The sequence below is a fragment of the Heptranchias perlo genome, chromosome 20 (genome assembly GCF_035084215.1).
Source record: "Heptranchias perlo isolate sHepPer1 chromosome 20, sHepPer1.hap1, whole genome shotgun sequence".
NCBI lineage: Eukaryota > Metazoa > Chordata > Chondrichthyes > Hexanchiformes > Hexanchidae > Heptranchias > Heptranchias perlo.
In genome coordinates, this window is record NC_090344.1 from 23457897 (window position 1) to 23475936 (window position 18040).

Consider the following 18040-nt stretch of genomic DNA (forward strand, 5'->3'; position numbering starts at 1 on the left):
GTCAGAGCATCCGTTATTTCCTTTCTTGCTTCTATTAACAACCTGGGATATATTTCATCCGGGCCTGTGGATTCAGGCGGAATGATTTGGGTACTTTCTATTTTCTGTTTGCAAAAGTTTGCACCGCAGGTCAAGATCACAAGTCTCGGTCAAAATTAGGACCACTTCCAGGTTTAAACCTCAAATCGTGAATTATACCACAACCCCAACGAGCCCAAAAACAAATAAATTAACGTGTTACGGACACATTCTATGAGAGGTCTGTCAGTGCAATGAAAGGGTGTTTTTGATCAGTCATTCTGATATCCGTTTCCTCCTGAAACTTGAACAAATACAAATTCCACACTCTTATTTTGTCGTTTAATTCCACAAATTAGGTGAAAAGAATAAATTACGGAAGGCACTGCTGGGAGTTGAACCCAGAATCTCCTATTTACAAGACAAATGCTTTAACCAACTAAGCCACAGCGCCACTTGATACCACTGCTGGCCCACCTCCTCTCACTAATATCTATCAGCGACACGTTACTGTTTGTTTGGGGTTCAGACCGTTTCATCTTTGTCTTTTTCGCTTGTCCGTTTACCTGTGCATCCCAATTTCGCCTGCATTTCTCTCTGTTCAACTTTGTGTATCCCTCAGTGCGTTGATACACGGATGATTATGTGTGCTTGTGTTTGTTACATTAAATAAATTAGGGGTTCAGACAATTCTCGCTCTGACATTGGACAACTATTGACCCAAACTTTACAGCGAAGTGTTGTTTATTATGGTGCCGAAACTAAAAAAATCGGAAGAGGTCCAAAAAGGGAAAAGGAGATAAACTTGTGAGGGAAAATATTGACAACAATCAAGGTTTTTACACGTATATTAAGAGAAAGAAGGGTGACTAAGAGTAATGTGGGCCCCTTAAAGACAGATGGAGGTGATATTGTAATTGAAAATCAGGAAATGCCAGAGTTGCTAAATATTTACTTTTCATCGGTCTTCACAGAAATGGATGGAGCTAACATACCAGAGACACGAGGAAAACTGAAAATAAATCAAGGGGATTCGTATAAGTAAAATAATGGTAATGGAGAAAATAATGAGACGAAAGATAGACAAATCTCCAGGACCTGATGGTTACCATCCCAGGGGACGAAGAGGAATAGGCGAGGAAATTGTACATGTTTTAGTCATGATCGTTCAAAAGCCTCTTGATTCAGGAATTGTTCCTTTGATTGAAACATTGTCACTCTCACTCCATTATTTAGGATGGGTAGGAGAGATAAAGTTAGAAATTAAAGACCCATTAGTCTGAAGTCTGTTGTGGGGGAGTTACCAGTATCTGTTATTAGGGAAATAATGACTGAACACTTGGATAAATATGAAGTCATCAGCGAGAGCCAGCATGGATTTGTAAAGGGTAAGTCAAGTCTAACAAAACTAGTTGAACTTTTTGAAGGTGTAACTAACGTGGTAGATAATGGAGTTTCCTTGGGTGTTATATAATATTCACTTCCAGATGCATTCGATAAGGTACCACATAAGAAGCTGTGAACAACAATGAGAGTGCGTAGAATTTAAGGCAACCTAATGAAATGGGTTCGGAGTTGGTTAGAAGGTGGAAGACAGAGAGCCAGAATAATAAGGTATGTACTCAAATTGGCAGGATGTGATCAGTGCTGGGGCATTAGCTTTTGACTATATGTATAAATAACGTAGGTGAAGGAATAGGAAGCCGTATCGCCACGTTTGTCGCTAGCATCAAATTAGATAGCACAGTGAGTAGCGTTTCTGGGTGTATAAGGTTGTGGTGCAATCGGTCAGCCTGCGGTAATTAGAGGGTTCTAGAAATACCCAGGTTATGAATTCGAGTCGCACCTTGGATAGACAAACCTTCCAATCCGAGCATTTGACCGGAGTTCAAGGTGCAACTGGCATGTTCCATAAGACATCTACTTCTTAGTGTTCCGATGTAGGCACTTGTGGGTACTTGAGTTCCTCTGGCCGACCGTCTTGCATTAGCAGGTGCGAGTTTACTTGTTTATAAGGGAAGAGGGGGCGATTAGCGACAGCTGAGAAAGCAAAGCGGCCTAGACGAGGTCCTTAAATCTAAAGAACCAAACACACAAATCTTCTTTTCGTTGAGTGGATATTCGTCGATTGGAAGTTTCGTGTGAGGAAAATTTGGAAGGGAAATCTGCTGCCTGGTGTCACTGTGTAACGGTTGAAACTATTCAGCTTACAGATGTTAATACGCTGAAAGGTCGAGAGGTTTATTCCAGCTCCCGTGTGGGACAAGTTTAGCTTTTGGGCCACTGGGTAAAGCGTTATTTTAATTGGAGCTAACGACTGACAAGACATTTGGCACAAACACGAAGGATTTTAAACTCACGAGTTCACTGTCCATGTTTCTTAGATAATGTTCAATAAAATCAAGGATACCCCTCAACACGTGACTGAGAATTTTATAACAGGGACCCTCACCCCCGTTCGACGTCTTCGAGGGATGATTCAGAGTCCTCTTATGAATATTTAAGATGGGAACTTAACGACGAGCGAGCCTGGGTAGCTCAGTCGTTAAAGCATTAAACTTTTAAAGCGGGTAGTGATATCAGAGTCCAGTGTTCAAGCTATAAATTTTGAAACAGCTGGTAAGTTCTGCCTTTGTTGCGGAGCAACAGCTCCGGGACAGACGATGCCTGTGATGTGTTGTCAAAGCTTCGGTGGTGTCTTCTTTCCCAGGGATGGGCAGTAATGCGCTGTCTGTAGCGGAAATTGCAGCTTCCCGCCAGCAACGTGTGATTGGAGAGAGCGGGGCCGAAAGAGGGGCTTAATGTTGTTTCTGTCGTGGCCTCAATCAATCCGGGAGCTGGGGAACATCAAACATCGAAAAACTGATGTTTGTTGCCGCGGCCGCAATGCTGTCTTTAACTGTGGTTATTAACCGAAGCTGCACTTCAGGAGCCTTCAATGATCTCTCACAAATCAGCTGAAATTATTCGCAATGTGCAGCTTTGAGAGGGGCTTTCTGCACCGTCAGTGCAGGAAACGTGAGTGAGTGTTAAACACTGTCTGTATATGTGTAGTGTTTGAGTTTGTTTTGAACTATACAGAGAATGGAAAATATACCTGTTCTGTGAGGTGTGGTATTTTATTCACATTTGACCACAGACTGAATTCTTGCTTTTTTCACACGAATTGAATTTTAGTGGGTAACGTTTTCAAAATGTTTCTGCCTGGTTTCGAACCGGGGACCTTTCGCGTGTTCGGCGAACGTGATAACCACGACACTACAGAAACGCTGTTACACACAATCTTATAGGAAACCCTCAGATGATAGCTGCCGTCTGCAAATGCTCTCAGTGTGGGAGACGGCTCCCTGTCCCGTTCAGGGGATTAACTTCTACAAAATAGTTTACTGTATTAATTTCGCAATACTCATTAAACTCTGAAAAAAGACGAATAGTTGTTCAAATCGCCATTAATCAACTAATAACTATTTGTTTCAGGCTGACGGAAATCCTAACTTTTTTTTTCATGTTTTCATTCACCAGGCAGAATGTAGAAAGTTCAGAGGGGATGTGAAAGAGGAAATAAGAGGGTCAAAGAGAGAGTACAAGAATAGACTGGAGGCCAACATAAAAGGGAATCCAAAAGTCTTCCACAGGCATGTAAACATTAAACGGGTCGTAAGAGCCCTACTCTGATTAGTGACCATAAAGGAGATCTACTCATGGAGGCAGAGTGGGTGGCTCAGGGACTAAATGAATACTTTGCATTTGTCTTTACCAAAGATGAAGATGCTGCCAGAGTTACAGTATAGGAAGATATAGCTGAGATACCAGATGGGCGAAACATTGATTAAAAAAGAGGTACTTGAAAGGCTATCTGCACTTAAAGTGGATAAGTCACCCGATCCGGATGGGATGCATCTTAGGTTGCTGATATAAGTAAGAGGGGAAATTGCAGAGGTACTGGCCATAATCATCCAAATATCCAAAGATACGGCAGTGGTGCAGAGGAGCGGAGAATTGCAAATGTTACACCCTTGTTCAAGAAAGAGTGCAAGGGTGAACCCAGCAACAAGAGGCCAGTCAGGTAACATCAGTGTTGGGGAAACTTTTTGAAAACATAATCCGGGACAGAATTCACAATCACTTGGACGAGTGTGGATTGATTAGGGAAAGCCGGCACGGATTAGTTAAAGGCAAAACGAGTTTAACTAACCTGATGGAATATTTTGATGAGATAACAGAGAGGGTCGGTGAAGGCAATGCAGTTGATACGGTGTATATGGACTTTGAAAAGGCATTTAATAAAGTGCCCCACTGTAGGCTTAACAGTAAGATTGCGGCCCATGGATAAAAGGGGCAATAGAAACATGGATACAGAATTGGCTAAGGGACAGGAAACAGAAAGTAGTGGTGAGCGGTTGTTTTGTGGACTGGAGGGAGGTGTACAGTGTTGTTCCCCAGGGGTTAGTGATGGGACCACTGCTTTTCTTGATATATATTAATGACTTGGACTTGGGTGTACTGGGCACAACTTCAAAATTTGCAGATGACACAAAATTTGGAATGGCGGTAAACACTGTGAAGGATAGCGATACACCTCAAGAGGCGATAGACAGACTGGCTGCATGGCGGACACATGGCAGATGAAATTTAACGCAGAAACATGCATAGTGATACATTTCGGTAGGAAGAACGAGGAGAGGCAATATAAACTAGAGGGCACAAATCTAAAAGGGGCACAGGTTCAGAGAGTTCTGGGGGTTTATGTGCACACTTCTTTGAAGGTGGCAGAGCAGGTTGAGAAAGCCGTTAAAAATCATACGGGATCCTGGGCTTTAGAAATAGAGGCATAGAGTAAAAAAGCATGGACGTTATGATGAACCATTATCAAACACTGGTTTGGCCACAACTGGAGTATTGTGTCCAGTTCTGTGCACCGCACTTTCGGAAAAATGTGAAGGCCTTCGAGAGGGTGCAGAAAAGAATTACTGGAATGATTCCAGGGATGAGAGACTTTAGTTACTTGGATAGACTGGAGAAGTTGCGTTGTTCTCCTTGGAACAGAGACGGTTGCGAGTAGAATTAATTAAGGTATTCAAAATGATGATGGGTCTCGACAGAATAGATGGAGAGAAACTGTTCTCATTGGCAGAAGGGTCAAGAAACAGAGGACATAGATTTCAGGTGACTGGCAAAAGAACCAAAGGTGACATGAGAAAAAAGTTATTTACACAGCGAATGGTTAGGACCTGGAATGCACTGCCCGAGGGGGTGGTGGAGGCAGATTCAAACATTGCCTTCAAAAAGGAACTGGATAATTACTTGAAAGGAAAAGAATTGCACAGCTACGGGGAAACGGTGGGGGAGTGGGACGATCTGGATTGCTGTTATATAGAGCCGAATGGCCTCCTTCCGTGCTGCAACCTTTCTCCGAAATCTGTGATTTCATGGGAAGTGACCGTCGCTGGCAATGCCAGCATTTATTGTGTATCCCTAATTGGCCTTGAGAAGGTGACGGTGAGCCGTCTTCATGAACCGCTGAAGTCCGTGTGGTGAAGGTTCTCCCACAGTGCAGTTAGGCAGGTAGTTCTAGGATTTTGACCCAGCGCCAAGTGAGCATGGTGTGTGACTTGGAGGGGAACGTGCAGGTGGTGTTGTTCCCATGCGCCTGCTGCTCTTGTCCTTCTAGCTAGTAGAGGTCGCGGGTTTGGGTGGTGCTGTCGAAGAAGCCTTGGCGAATTGCATTGCTACAGTGCATCTTGTAGATGGTACACACTGCAGCCACGGTGCGCTGGAGGGAGTGAATGTTAAAGATGGTGGATAGGGTGCCAATTAATCGGGCTGCTTTGTCCTGGATGGTGCCTAGCTTCTTGATTGTTGTTGAAGATGCATTCGTCCAGGCATGTGGAGGCTATTCCATCACACTCCTGACTTGTGACCTGTAGATGGTAGAAAGATTTTGGAGAGTCATGAGCAGAGTCACTCGCCGTAGAATGCCCAGCCTCTGACCTGCTATTGTAGCCACAGTATTTAAGTTTTTTTTATATATATTCGTTCATGGGATGTGGGCGTCGCTGGCGAGGCCAGCATTTATTGCCCATCCCTAATCACCCTTGAGTGGTGGTGGTGAGCCGCTTTCTTGAACCGCTGCAGTCCGTGTGGTGAAGGTTCTCCCACAGTGCTGTTAGGCAGGGAGTTCCAGTATTTTCACCCAGCAGTGATGAAGGAACGGCGATATATTTCGAAGTCGGGATGGTGTGTGACTTGGAGGGGAACGTGCAGGTGGTATTGTTCCCATGAGCCTGCTGCCATTGTCATTCTTGGAGGAAAAGGTCGTAGGTTTGGGAGGTGCTGTCGAAGAAGCCTTGGCGAATTGCTGCAGTGCATCCCAAAGATTGTACACACTGCAGCCACTGTGGGTCGGTGGTGAAGGGAGTGAATGTTTAGGGTGGTGGATGGGTGCCAATTAAGCGGGCGTCTTTGTCCTGGATGGTGTCGAGCTTCTTGAGTGTTGTTGGAGCTCCACTCATGCAGGCCAATGGACAGTATTCCATCACACTCCTGACTTGTGCCTTGTATATGGGGAAAGGCTTTGGGAGTCAGGAGGTGAGTCGCTCGCCGCAGAATACTCAGCCTCTGACCTGCTCTTGTAGCCGCACTATTTATATGGATGGTCCAGTTATGTTTCTGATCAATGGTGAACCCAGGATGTTGATGATGGGGGATTCGGCGATGTTAATGCCGTTTAATGTCAAGGGGAGGTGGTTCGACTCTCTCTTGTTGGAGATGGTCATTGCCTGGCACTTGTCTGGCGCCAATGTTACTTGGAACTTATCAGCCCAAGCCTGGATGTTGTCGAGGTCTTGCTGAATGCGGGCTCGGACTGCTTCATTATTTGAGGGATTGCGAATGGAACTGAACACTGTGCAATCATCAGCGAACGTCACCATTTCTGACCTTATGATGGAAGGAAGGTCATTGATGAAGCAGCTGAAGATGGTTGGGCCTAATGCACTGCCCTGAAGAACTCCTGCAACAATGCCTTGGGGGTGAGATGATTGACCTCCAACAACCACTCCCATCTTCCTTTGTGCTTGGTATAAATCCAGCCACTCGAGAGTTTTCCCCTGATTCCCATTGACTTCAATTTTACTAGGGTTCCTTGGTGCCACACTCGGTCAAATGCTGCCTTGATATCAAGGGTCTGTACCTCTCGCCTCACCTCTGGAATTCAGCTCTTTTGTCCATGTTTGGACCAAGGCTGGAATGAGGTCTGGAGCTGAGTGGTCCTGGCGGAACCCAAACGAGCATCGGTGAGCAGTTTATTGGTGAGTAAGTGCCGCTTAATAGCATTGTCGACGACACCTTCCATCACTTTGCTGATGATCGAGAGTAGACTAATGGGGCTCTAATTGGCCGGATTGGATTTGTCCTGCTTTTTTGGACAGGACATACCTGGGCAATTTTCCACATTGTCGGGTAGATGCCAGTGTTGTAGCTGTACTGGAACAGCTTGGCGAGAGGGGCGGTTAGTTCTGGAGCACAAGACATCAGCACGACAGCCGGGATGTTGTCCGGGCCCATCGCCTTTGCTGTATCCAGTGCACTCCAGCCGTTCCTTGATATCACGTGGAGTGAATCGAGCTGGCTGAAGATTGGCTTCTGTGATTTTGGAGATATCGGAAGGAGGCCCAGATGGATCATCCACACGGCACTTCTGGCCGAAGATGGTTGCAAACGCTTCAGCCTTGTCTTTTGCACTCACGTGCTGGGGTCTGCCATCATTGAGGATGGGGAGGTTTACAGAGCCTCCTCCTCCCATTACTTGTTTAATTATCCACCACCATTCACGACTGGATGTGGCAGGACTGCAGAGCTTTGATCTGATCCGTTGTTTGTGTAATCGCTTAGCTCTTTCTATAGCATGTTGCTTCCGCTGTTTCGCTTGCATGTAGCCCTGAGTTGTCGCTTCACCAGGTTGAAACCTCATTATTTGGACGCCTGGTGTTGCTCCTGGCATGCTCTTCTACACTCCTCATTGAACCAGGGTTGATCCACTGGCTTGTTGGTAATGGTAGAGTGAGGGATATGCCGATCCATGAGATTACAGATTGTGCTGCTGCTGATGGCCCACAGCAACTCATGGATGCCCAGTTTTGAGCTGCTGGATCTGTTCTGCATCTATCCCATTTAGCACAATGGTCGTGTCACACAACACGTTGGATGGTATCCTCAGTGCGAAGACGGGACTTCGTCACCATGACGACTGTGCAGTGGTGTCATGGAACAGATGCATTTGCGACAGGTAGATTGGTGAGGACGAGGTCAAGTAAGTTTTTCCATCGTGTTGGTTCGCTCAACACCTAATGCAGGCCCACTCTCGCAGCTGTATTCTTCAGGACTCGACCAGCTCGGTCAGTAGTGGACATTGAAGTCTCTCACCCAAAGTACAACCTGTGCCCCTGCTCCCCTAATTGCTTCCTCCAAGTGGTGCTCAACATGGAGGATAACTGATATCATCAGCTGAGGGAGGACGGTAGCTGGTAATCAGCAGGAGGTTTCCTTGCCCATGTTTGACCAAATGCCATGAGTTTTCATGGGGTCCAGAGTCAATGTTGAGGACTACCCAGGGCCACTCCCTCCTGACTGTATATCACTGTACCGCCACCTCTGGTCGGATCTGTCCTGCCGGTGGGACAGGACATACCCAGGGATGGTGATGGAAGAATCTGGGACGTTGGCTGAAAAGCATGATTCTGTGAGCATGGCTGTGTCAGGCTCTTGCTTGACTCGTCTGTGGGACAGCTCCCCCAATTTTGGCACAAGTCTCCAGATGTTAGTGAGGAGGGCTTTGCGGGGTTGCTGGGCTTGTTTTGACCTTTGTCGTGTCCCGTGCCGAGTGGTCCGTCCGGTTTAATTCTTATTATGAATTTTTTTTCAGCTGGATTTACACAGCTGAGTTGCTTGCTCGGCCATTTCAGAGGGCAATTAAGAATCAACCACATTGCTGTGGGTCTGGAGTCACATATCGGCCAGACCGGGTCAGGACGGCAGGTTTCCTTCTTTGAAGGATATTCGTGAAGCAGATGTGTTTTCACGACAATCCGGTAGTTTCATAGCAACCCATTACTGATACCAGTATTTTAATTCCAGATTTTATTTAATTAATTGAAATTAAATTCCTCAGCTGCCGTGGCGGGATTTGAACTTATGATTTGGAGAATTATTCAGCCAGGCCTGCTGGATTACTATTTCAGTAACATCACCACTCTGCTACCGTACCGTATCTGGACAATAACATATTGATTTCACTCTGTTTATTAATTAGTATTAAAAAAAACCCGCATTCCCACCGGTCACACGGAGATGGGGCCTATTTTTAATAAACTATTAAAGGTGACGTTGGTTCTAAAAAAAAAAGAAAAAGCAAAAAAAAAACAAATAATGCGATTTGGTTCCAGTTTGGTTGTGATGAAGAAATAAAGTTGTCGTTGGACCCAGTCTCACCTTTATTCTGCCATTAAAAACAGGCCCATCCGTGTGAGCCGTGCGAATGCGGGTTGATGTTCGGGAGCTCGTGGGCCACGGACTCTGCCTCAGGCTGATTGGGACATTCCGTTACTGCGGGTTAAACAGCGCTGCTATAAAAAGGGGAAGTCGGCTTTCCCTTATCACTTACTTAGGAGAGTTCGCTTGTTATAATGGAGGGGTTGGGGAGTCTTGTTTTGTTATTTGTTGTAATCTGTTCAGCTCAGCCGCCCTCTCTTCTTTCCCCCGCCGATAAATGTTGGTTGTCTCCTAAAAACCGCAAAGACTGCGGATTTCCGGGCATGAAAGCTAGTGAGTGTTTGCAGAGAGGCTGCTGCTTCGATGCGGGGAATCGAGATGCGCCGCCGTGTTTCTATTCACTGGACAATTTGCCAGGTGGGTGTATTCTTGGTCCGTCTCTGTTCTGGGCCAGGACTTTCCTGTGTCACCCGCAATCCAGCTGCACGCGGTTTCCCTGGACAGTTTCATCTCTCTCCTTGTCCTACAACGCCAGTTCGAAATTCAAACGTTTCCAGTCTGGAGAGCAGAACCGGTGGTGGGATTGGGAGCTTCCAATCCCGCAGAGTAGATTTGATGGTGGGATTGGGGGGTGGCTGTTAATCAGATATAGAAAGGGCAATAGTTAATCGCCCTTTGACCCAGTATCTGGAGTTCGAATCATTCTACTGTTGCTCGATGACTTGGGAGTCACACTGTGGAAGGGCAGAGTGAACGAGCTCCGGCCCCTGCTGCCACTGACCATTTGGATTTGATATTTGATTTCTATCGGAGATGCGGGCAATTTAATTCCAAGCAGCGCGGTGATGAGCTGTAGTTCGTCCACTGGTTTCCATTAGACAGATAATGGGGTGGGATAGAAATTTAAACATGGGTGGGGTTTGTCCCCATCTCGGTAACGTTTCCCTTGACCCACCCCGTGGGGCAACTAACCGCCTTTCATTGCCTCTCTTGCAGTCTGCACCAAGGATGGGCGGGTCCTGATCGCGATCTCCAAGGATTTGACGCTGCCTCCTGTAAACCTAACAACCCTCCATCTGAAGGATGCAGACGGAGCTGAGTGCAGTCCGACCGTGGCCTCTGCAGACACTGTGCTCTTTCAGTTCGCAGTCACTGAATGTGGCGCTACTCAGCGGGTAGGTATTGCGGGCTGGGAGTCCCATCGATGGCTCAGTTCGGGACTGATGGTCTTCTGTCTCTTGCAGCTGGACGGGGTGAACATCCTGTATGAAACGGATGTGTTGGGTGAGTTTGAGTTCTTGGATGGCGCTTTGGGATCGGTGACTCGGGACAGCCCGTTCAGGTGAGAATAGGAGCACATTCAGCGGGTAGAGACAGTGAGGAGCTGAATTCTCCAGCCGCGTCCGTTCTCTTGCAGGCTCCATGTCCAGTGCAGTTACAAGGGAAGCCAGGAGTCTGATCTGCAGGTGAAGCCCAGAGTTTACACCCTTTCTCCACCACTGCCTGCCACTGAGGCCGGGATCCTGCTTCTGGAGCTGAGAATAGCGAGAGGTAACGAGTGCTCGCTGATAGTAGTGTCCAACTTCAGGCTCTCTCCATAGTGCCCGCCCTTCATCTTTCTCTTTCCAGATGGTGGCTACCGGAGCTGGTATGTGGCCAGTGACTACCCGATCCTGAGTGTGCTCCGGGACCCCGTGTTTGTGGAGGTTCGTGTCCTGAACCGGAACGATCCGTCCCTTGTGCTGGTGCTCAATGACTGCTGGGCGACCCCCACCCCCGAGCCGTATTCGGGGATCCGATGGGACCTCCTGGTGGAGAGGTGAGGGAGCGAGTGAGGGAGCTTGTGGCAGTGTGGGGATTGGGGAGGGGGCGACATGGGCGGGGATTAATACAGAAATCGTTACTTCAGTCCGGGTTAGTGATTGGGGAAATATTCCTTCGAAGTTGATATTTTGTTCCAGACGCTGGTATAATTGGTTTCATGTAAACCTATAATCGTGTGACTCACTCTCTGTCTCTGTTCCAGGTGCCCCTTTGCTGGTGATAACTACAAAACCCGCCTCCTTCCGGTAAACGCTGATTCCCATTTGCGGTTCCCAACTCACCATAATCGTTTTGTAGTCAGCACGTTCGCTTTCTGGGACCGAGTTTCGGGCCGGGCTCTGTCCGGGGAGGTGAGTTTCCTTCAGTGCTTCTTTCCCGGTCACTTGGTATCACTTGTTCCCTGGGTGTTAAGTGAGCAGGCCCCTGTTGGTCGGTTGACTGTAGAAGCATTAATCTCCGGACTGGGAGCTGTGGGATTGACCATACTGCACTGTCGCTTTGCAGGTTTATTTCCACTGCAGTGCTGAGGTTTGCTACCCTTCCACTCGAGAGAACTGCACGGCTCCCTGCAGCCCCAGTAAGTACCTGTAATCTAACTAGAAACTAAACCCTGATGGGGAGGGGTGGGTGTGGGACATCTGAACACGGGGCTCCCTCAGCAAGAGGCCGAACACTGGGCACAGGAGGAGTGTCCTGAATCTGGCGGTTCTGGGAACTTTCCCAGTTGCATTCGGTGCAGGTTTCCATTTAGAATGGCAATCTAGGGCAGCGGGTCTGAGCACATCTTGCACCAGGTCAGTAATTGTGAAGGACGCTCTGATCCTTGAAATGGGATGAATGAAGTATTTCTGGTTCCTTGCTAATTGCCCGGATGCTGAGCTGCCCTACTTGCCGACCGCTGAAGAGCAGAATCCTCCAATGGTTCGCACGGGTGTGTTCCGTATCCGGTTCGGAGTAGTCCACCCTTGGCATTGGAGAACATTTAACCAGCATCTAATTGTCCTCTTTCTGACACCGGGAATTCAGGGTGCAACTGAAAGGATGTCCCGGGGCCGGACACCTGGCCAATTTGAAGGTCTCATGAAACTGCGGGTCAAAGTAATGCATCAAACAGTGTCTCCTTCACAGGAGACCAGACTGGCCATTGTTGCAGCAGCAATTGCAAACTCTGCTCAGTTGGTGCGTCCTTCTGAGAATCGGTTTGGTGAGAACCAGTTGAAATTATAGTCGGAACTCCAAACTCTGTCCGGTACCCAGGGACCTGATGTTTTTTGCATGAGGCCATCTGATTCAGGATTTGCAGACACCTGAAGATTTAATTATTCACCATCAACTCTTGTCTCTTGTTCTCCTTCGCCCCCAGAGAGGCGAAGAAGCGCCGATAACCGGTCTGGGGCCTTGGTGACCGCTGATGGACCCATCCTTTTCCTGGAAGGTGAGGAGAGATTGGCTGCTCGGATCCACCAGGATGAGAAAGGTAAACAGGGAGCTTCCACCTGTCTCTCGTGATGGAGTAACTGGTGCCCATCTAACCCTGGCTTCTCCCCACAGATACTGCTGTTGGTTCCACCTCCCTTGTTCCTGGATTAGCGGTTGGGGTAGCGCTGCTCTCCGTGGCCCTGTTGGTCGGGACTGCTGCTATGTGGAAAATGGAGCAGGGCCGCAGGGTGGGCTCCGAATGCAGCTCTATGGAACTGTCGATGTCTGTTGGATAATAAACTCCTGTTATAGACGATTGCTGGTCTCGTTATCTTTCAAATGCTCGCTGGATTGTACTGTTTGCAGTGAGTTAATTTGGTACCTGGTTTGATAATTGTTTTTGCAGCATCCCACGGCTGCAGCAAACAATTCCAGCCCCCAACGATTCGCATTGAGATCCAGGGCAAAGCTGTGGTGGGTTTGTAGCAAAATAGTGTCGGTCAGGAATGACTGGTTCACTTGCCTCTAACACTGGTCCTGGGCACATGTCTCCGGAATTGGCTCTTCCCTGACTGCATCGATTGACCAATTTGCCAAGCCTGGCGAGTGTTGGGCTCTCCTCGCATGACCACTGGCTGCTGGTCTCTCCAGCTATCGGAACAGGAGAATAGACCAGATGAATGTGTGGCTGCAGGGATGGTGTCGGAGGGAGGGATTTAAATTCATGGGACATTGGGACCGTTCTGCAGAAGGTGGGACCTGTACAAGTGGGACGGGTTACACCGGAGCCGGACCAGGACTGATGTCCTCGCAGGGGAGTTTGCTCGTGCTGTTGGGGAAGGTTTAAACTGGAATGGCAGGGGGATGGGAACCTGAGCAGGGAGACAGGAGGGAAAAAACAAGGATAGAAACAAGACAAAGCGAGGAAGCAATAGTGGCAGGCGTAGAAAACAAGAGCAAAAAACAAATAGGGCCATAGTACAAAAAAAATACTGGATAACTAGCAATCTTCAAGACCAGTCTGAAGGCATTGTCTTAATGTGTGGAGCATTTGCAATCAGGTCGATGAATTAACAGCACAGAGATTAATGGGTATGAAAAAGTTACGATTATGGAGACATGGCTGCAGGGTGACCAAGGATAGGAACTGAACATCCAGGGGTAGTCAATATTTAGGAAGGACAGGCAAAAAGTGAAATGATGTGAGGTAGCGTTGTTAGTAAAGGATGAAATCAACGCAATAGTGAGGAAGGATATTGGCTCAGAAAATCACGATGTGGAATCTGTATGGGTGGAGCTAAAATACCAAGGGGCAGAAAACGGTGGGGGTTGTCTATTGCCCCCCAAACAGTAGTGATGTAGGAGACGGCATTAAACAGGAAATAGGAGACGCATGCAAGTAGGGTACAACTGTAATCACACTGACTGAATTTAACATGTAGTTTGGTCAAACCAAATTAGCAATAATACTGTGGGGAAGGAATTCCTGGAGTGCACATGATTGATTTCTAGACCAATACTTTGAGGAACCAACTAGAGAACAGGCGATCCGAGATTGGGTATTGTGCGATGAGAAAGGATTGATTAACAATCTTTTGAGGGCTCCCTTAGAGAAGAGCGACCATAACATGCTAGAATTCGATATTTCAGATGGAGAGTGAAGTAGTTGAATCCGAAACTGGGGTCCTGAATCTAAATGAAGGAAATTATGAAAGTGTGAGTTGGCTAGGATGGATTGGGGAACTTCACAAAGGGATGACGGTGGATACGCAATGGCTAATATTTAATGAACATATGCAGGAATTACAACAATTATTGATTCCTTTCTGGCACAAAAATAAAACAGGAATGGTGGCTTACAAAAGAAATTAGGGATAGTATTTATCCAAAGAGGAGACATATAAAATTGCTAGAAAAAGCAACAAGCCTGAGGATTGGAAGCAGTTTAAAATTCAGCAAAGGAGGACAGAGATTGACTGAGAGGGAAAAAATTAGAGTATGAGAGTAAACAAGCAGGAACATAAAAACTGACTGTAAAAGTTTCTCTAAATGTCAAGAGAAAAAGATTAGTGAAGACAATTAAAAACATACTTTGGTTCTGTTCTCAAAGTAGGACACAAACAACCTTCCAGAAATGTGAGGAACCAAGTTTCTACTGAAGGAAACCAGTATTACTTTTAAAGAAAAAATGCTTGGGAAATTAATGGAGTTGAAGGCTGACAAATCCCCAGGGCCTGATAATCTACATCCCAGAGTACCAAACGAAGTGGCCCTGGAAAGAGTGCATGCATTGGTGATCATCTTCCAAAATTCTATACTCTGGCACAATTCCTACAGATTGGAGGGTTGCAAATGTAACCGCACTTTTTTTTTAAAAAAAGGAGGGGGAGAAAAAACAGGGAATTAAAGACCAGTTAGCCTCACATCAGTAGTGGGGAAAATGCTCGAGTCTATTTTAAAAGATGTGATAACAGAACAATTAGAAGGCATTAATGGGATTTGATAAAGTCAGCATAGGTTTATGAAAGGGAAATCATGCTTAACAAATCTACTGGAGTTTTTTGAGGATGTAACTAGTAGATTAGATAGGTGAGAACCAGTGGATGTGGTATACATGGATTTTCAGAAGGCCTTTGATATGGTCCCACAGAAGAGGACAGTGTGCAAAATTAAAGCACATGGGATTCGGGGAATAGACTGGCCTGGATTGAGAATTGGTTGACAGACTGGAAAGAGTGGGAATAAACTGGTCTTTTCCCGGGTGGCAGGCAGTGACTAATGGGGAACGGCAGGGATCAGTGCTTGGGACACCAGCTATTCACAATATATGTCAATGATTTGGATGAGGGAACGGAACGGAATGTAACATTTCCAAGTTTGCAGACGACGCAAAGCTGGGGTGGAATGCGAGCTGTGAGGAGGATGCAAAGAGGGTCCAATGTGATTTCGACAAGTTGGGTGAGTGGGCAAGAACATGGCAGATGCAGTATAACGTGGATAAATGTGAGGTTATCTACTTTTTTTGTCAAAACAGAAAGGCAGTTTATTATCTGAATGGTGATAGATTGGGAAAATGGGGAGGTGCAACGAGACCTGGGTGTCCTTGTACACCAGTCGCTGAAAGCGAGCATTCAGATGCAGCAAGCAGTTAGGAAGGCGAATGGTATGTTGGCGTTCAATGCAAGAGGATTTGAGTACAGGAACAGGGAATGTCTTACTGCAGTTGTACGGGGCCTTGGTGAGACGCCATCTGGAGTATTGTGTGCAGTTTTGGTCTCCTTATCTGAGGAAAGATGTCATTGCCATGGAGGGAGTGCAACGAAGGTTTTGCAGACTTGTTCCGAGGATGGCAGGACTGACGTATGAATCATAGAATCATAGAATCATAGAAGTTACAACATGGAAACAGGCCCTTCGGCCCAACATGTCCATGTCGCCCAGTTTATACCACTAAGCTAGTCCCAATTGCCTGCACTTGGCCCATATCCCTCGATACCCATCTTCCCCATGTAACTGTCCAAATGCTTTTTAAAAGACAAAATTATACCCGCCTCTACTACTGCCTCTGGCAGCTCGTTCCAGACACTCACCACCCTTTGAGTGAAAAAATTGCCCCTCTGGATCCTTTTGTATCTCTCCCCTCTCACCTTAAATCTGTGCCCCCTCGTTATAGACTCCCCTACCTTTGGGAAAAGATTTTGACTATCGACCTTATCTGTGCCCCTCATTATTTTATAGACTTCTATAAGATCACCCCTTAATCTCCTACTCTCCAGGGAATAAAGTCCCAGTCTGTCTAACCTCTCCCTGTAAGTCAAACCATCAAGTCCCGGTAGCATCCTAGTAAATCTTTTCTGCACTCTTTCTAGTTTAATAATATCCTTTCTATAATAGGGTGACCAGAACTGTACACAGTACTCCAAGTGTGGCTTCACCAATGTCCTGTACAACTTCAACAAGACATCCCAACTCCTGCATTCAATGTTCTGACCAATGAAACCAAGCATGCTGAATGCCTTCTTCACCACCCTATCCACCTGTGACTCCACTTTCAAGGAGCTATGAATCTGTACTCCTAGATCTCTTTGTCCTATAACTCTCCCCAACGCCCTACCATTAACGGAGTAGGTCCTGGCCCGATTCGATCTACCAAAATGCATCACCTCACATTTATCTAAATTAAACTCCATCTGCCATTCATCGGCCCACTGGCCCAATTTATCAAGATCCCGTTGCAATCCTAGATAACCTTCTTCACTGTCCACAATGCCACCAATCTTGGTGTCATCTGCAAACTTACTAACCATGCCTCCTAAATTCTCATCCAAATCATTAATATAAATAACAAATAACAGCGGACCCAGCACCGATCCCTGAGGCACACCGCTGGACACAGGCATCCAGTTTGAAAAACAACCCTCGACAACCACCCTCTGTCTTCTGTCGTCAAGCCAATTTTGTATCCAATTGGCTACCTCACTTTGGATCCCATGAGATTTAACCTTATGTAACAACCTACCATGCGGTACCTTGTCAAATGCTTTGCTGAAGTCCATGTAGACCACGTCTACTGCACAGCCCTCATCTATCTTCTTGGTTACCCCTTCAAAAAACTCAATCAAATTCGTGAGACATGATTTTCCTCTCACAAAACCATGCTGACTGTTCCTAATTAGTCCCTGCCTCTCCAAATGCCTGTAGATTCTGTCCCTCAGAATACCCTCTAACAACTTACCCACTACAGATGTCAGGCTCACTGGTCTGTAGTTCCCAGGCTTTTCCCTGCCGCCCTTCTTAAACAAAGGCACAACATTTGCTACCCTCCAATCTTCAGGCACCTCACCTGTAGCGGTGGATGATTCAAATATCTCTGCTAGGGGACCCGCAATTTCCTCCCTAACCTCCCATAACGTCCTGGGATACATTTCATCAGGTCCCGGAGATTTATCTACCTTGATGCGCGTTAAGACTTCCAGCACCTCCCTCTCTGTAATATGTACACTCCTCAAGACATCACTATTTATTTCCCCAAGTTCCCTAACATCCATGCCTTTCTCAACCGTAAATACCGATGTGAAATATTCATTCAGGATCTCACCCATCTCTTGTGGTTCCGCACATAGATGACCTTGTTGATCCTTAAGACGCCCTACTCTCTCCCTAGTTACCCTTTTGCCCTTTATGTATTTGTAGAAGCTCTTTGGATTCACCTTTGCCTGATCTGCCAAAGCAACCTCATATCCCCTTTTTGCCCTCCTGATTTCTCTCTTAACTCTACTCCGGCAATCTC

General features: G+C 46.6%; 1 protein-coding gene and 1 non-coding gene across 2 annotated transcripts; one reads left to right on the forward strand and one right to left on the reverse strand.

Moving 5' to 3' along the window:
* Positions 1 to 398: 398 nt before the first annotated feature.
* Positions 399 to 472, reverse strand: trnat-ugu (transfer RNA threonine (anticodon UGU)). Its single transcript has one exon. It is a non-coding gene; the product is annotated as a tRNA-Thr (tRNA).
* Positions 473 to 9690: 9218 nt separating this feature from the next.
* On the forward strand, positions 9691 to 13066 carry LOC137335979 (zona pellucida sperm-binding protein 4-like). Its single transcript, XM_068001483.1, has 9 exons — positions 9691 to 9924; positions 10504 to 10682; positions 10752 to 10849; positions 10925 to 11058; positions 11137 to 11326; positions 11534 to 11681; positions 11836 to 11908; positions 12695 to 12808; positions 12883 to 13066. Exons 1-9 carry the CDS (start codon positions 9702 to 9704, stop codon positions 13044 to 13046), a joined length of 1323 nt encoding a protein of 440 aa, XP_067857584.1. The 5' UTR covers positions 9691 to 9701; the 3' UTR covers positions 13047 to 13066.
* Positions 13067 to 18040: the final 4974 nt, after the last annotated feature.

Excerpts from the sequence above, each read along its gene's own strand:
- LOC137335979 (XM_068001483.1), top strand. The coding sequence starts at position 9,702 with ATGGAGGGGTTGGGGAGTCTTGTTTTGTTATTTGTTGTAATCTGTTCA. Across the intron at positions 10,683-10,751 it reads AATGTGGCGCTACTCAGCGG|CTGGACGGGGTGAACATCCT; the intron begins GTAGGTATTGCG and ends TGTCTCTTGCAG. Across the intron at positions 11,327-11,533 it reads TGGGACCTCCTGGTGGAGAG|GTGCCCCTTTGCTGGTGATA; the intron begins GTGAGGGAGCGA and ends TCTCTGTTCCAG.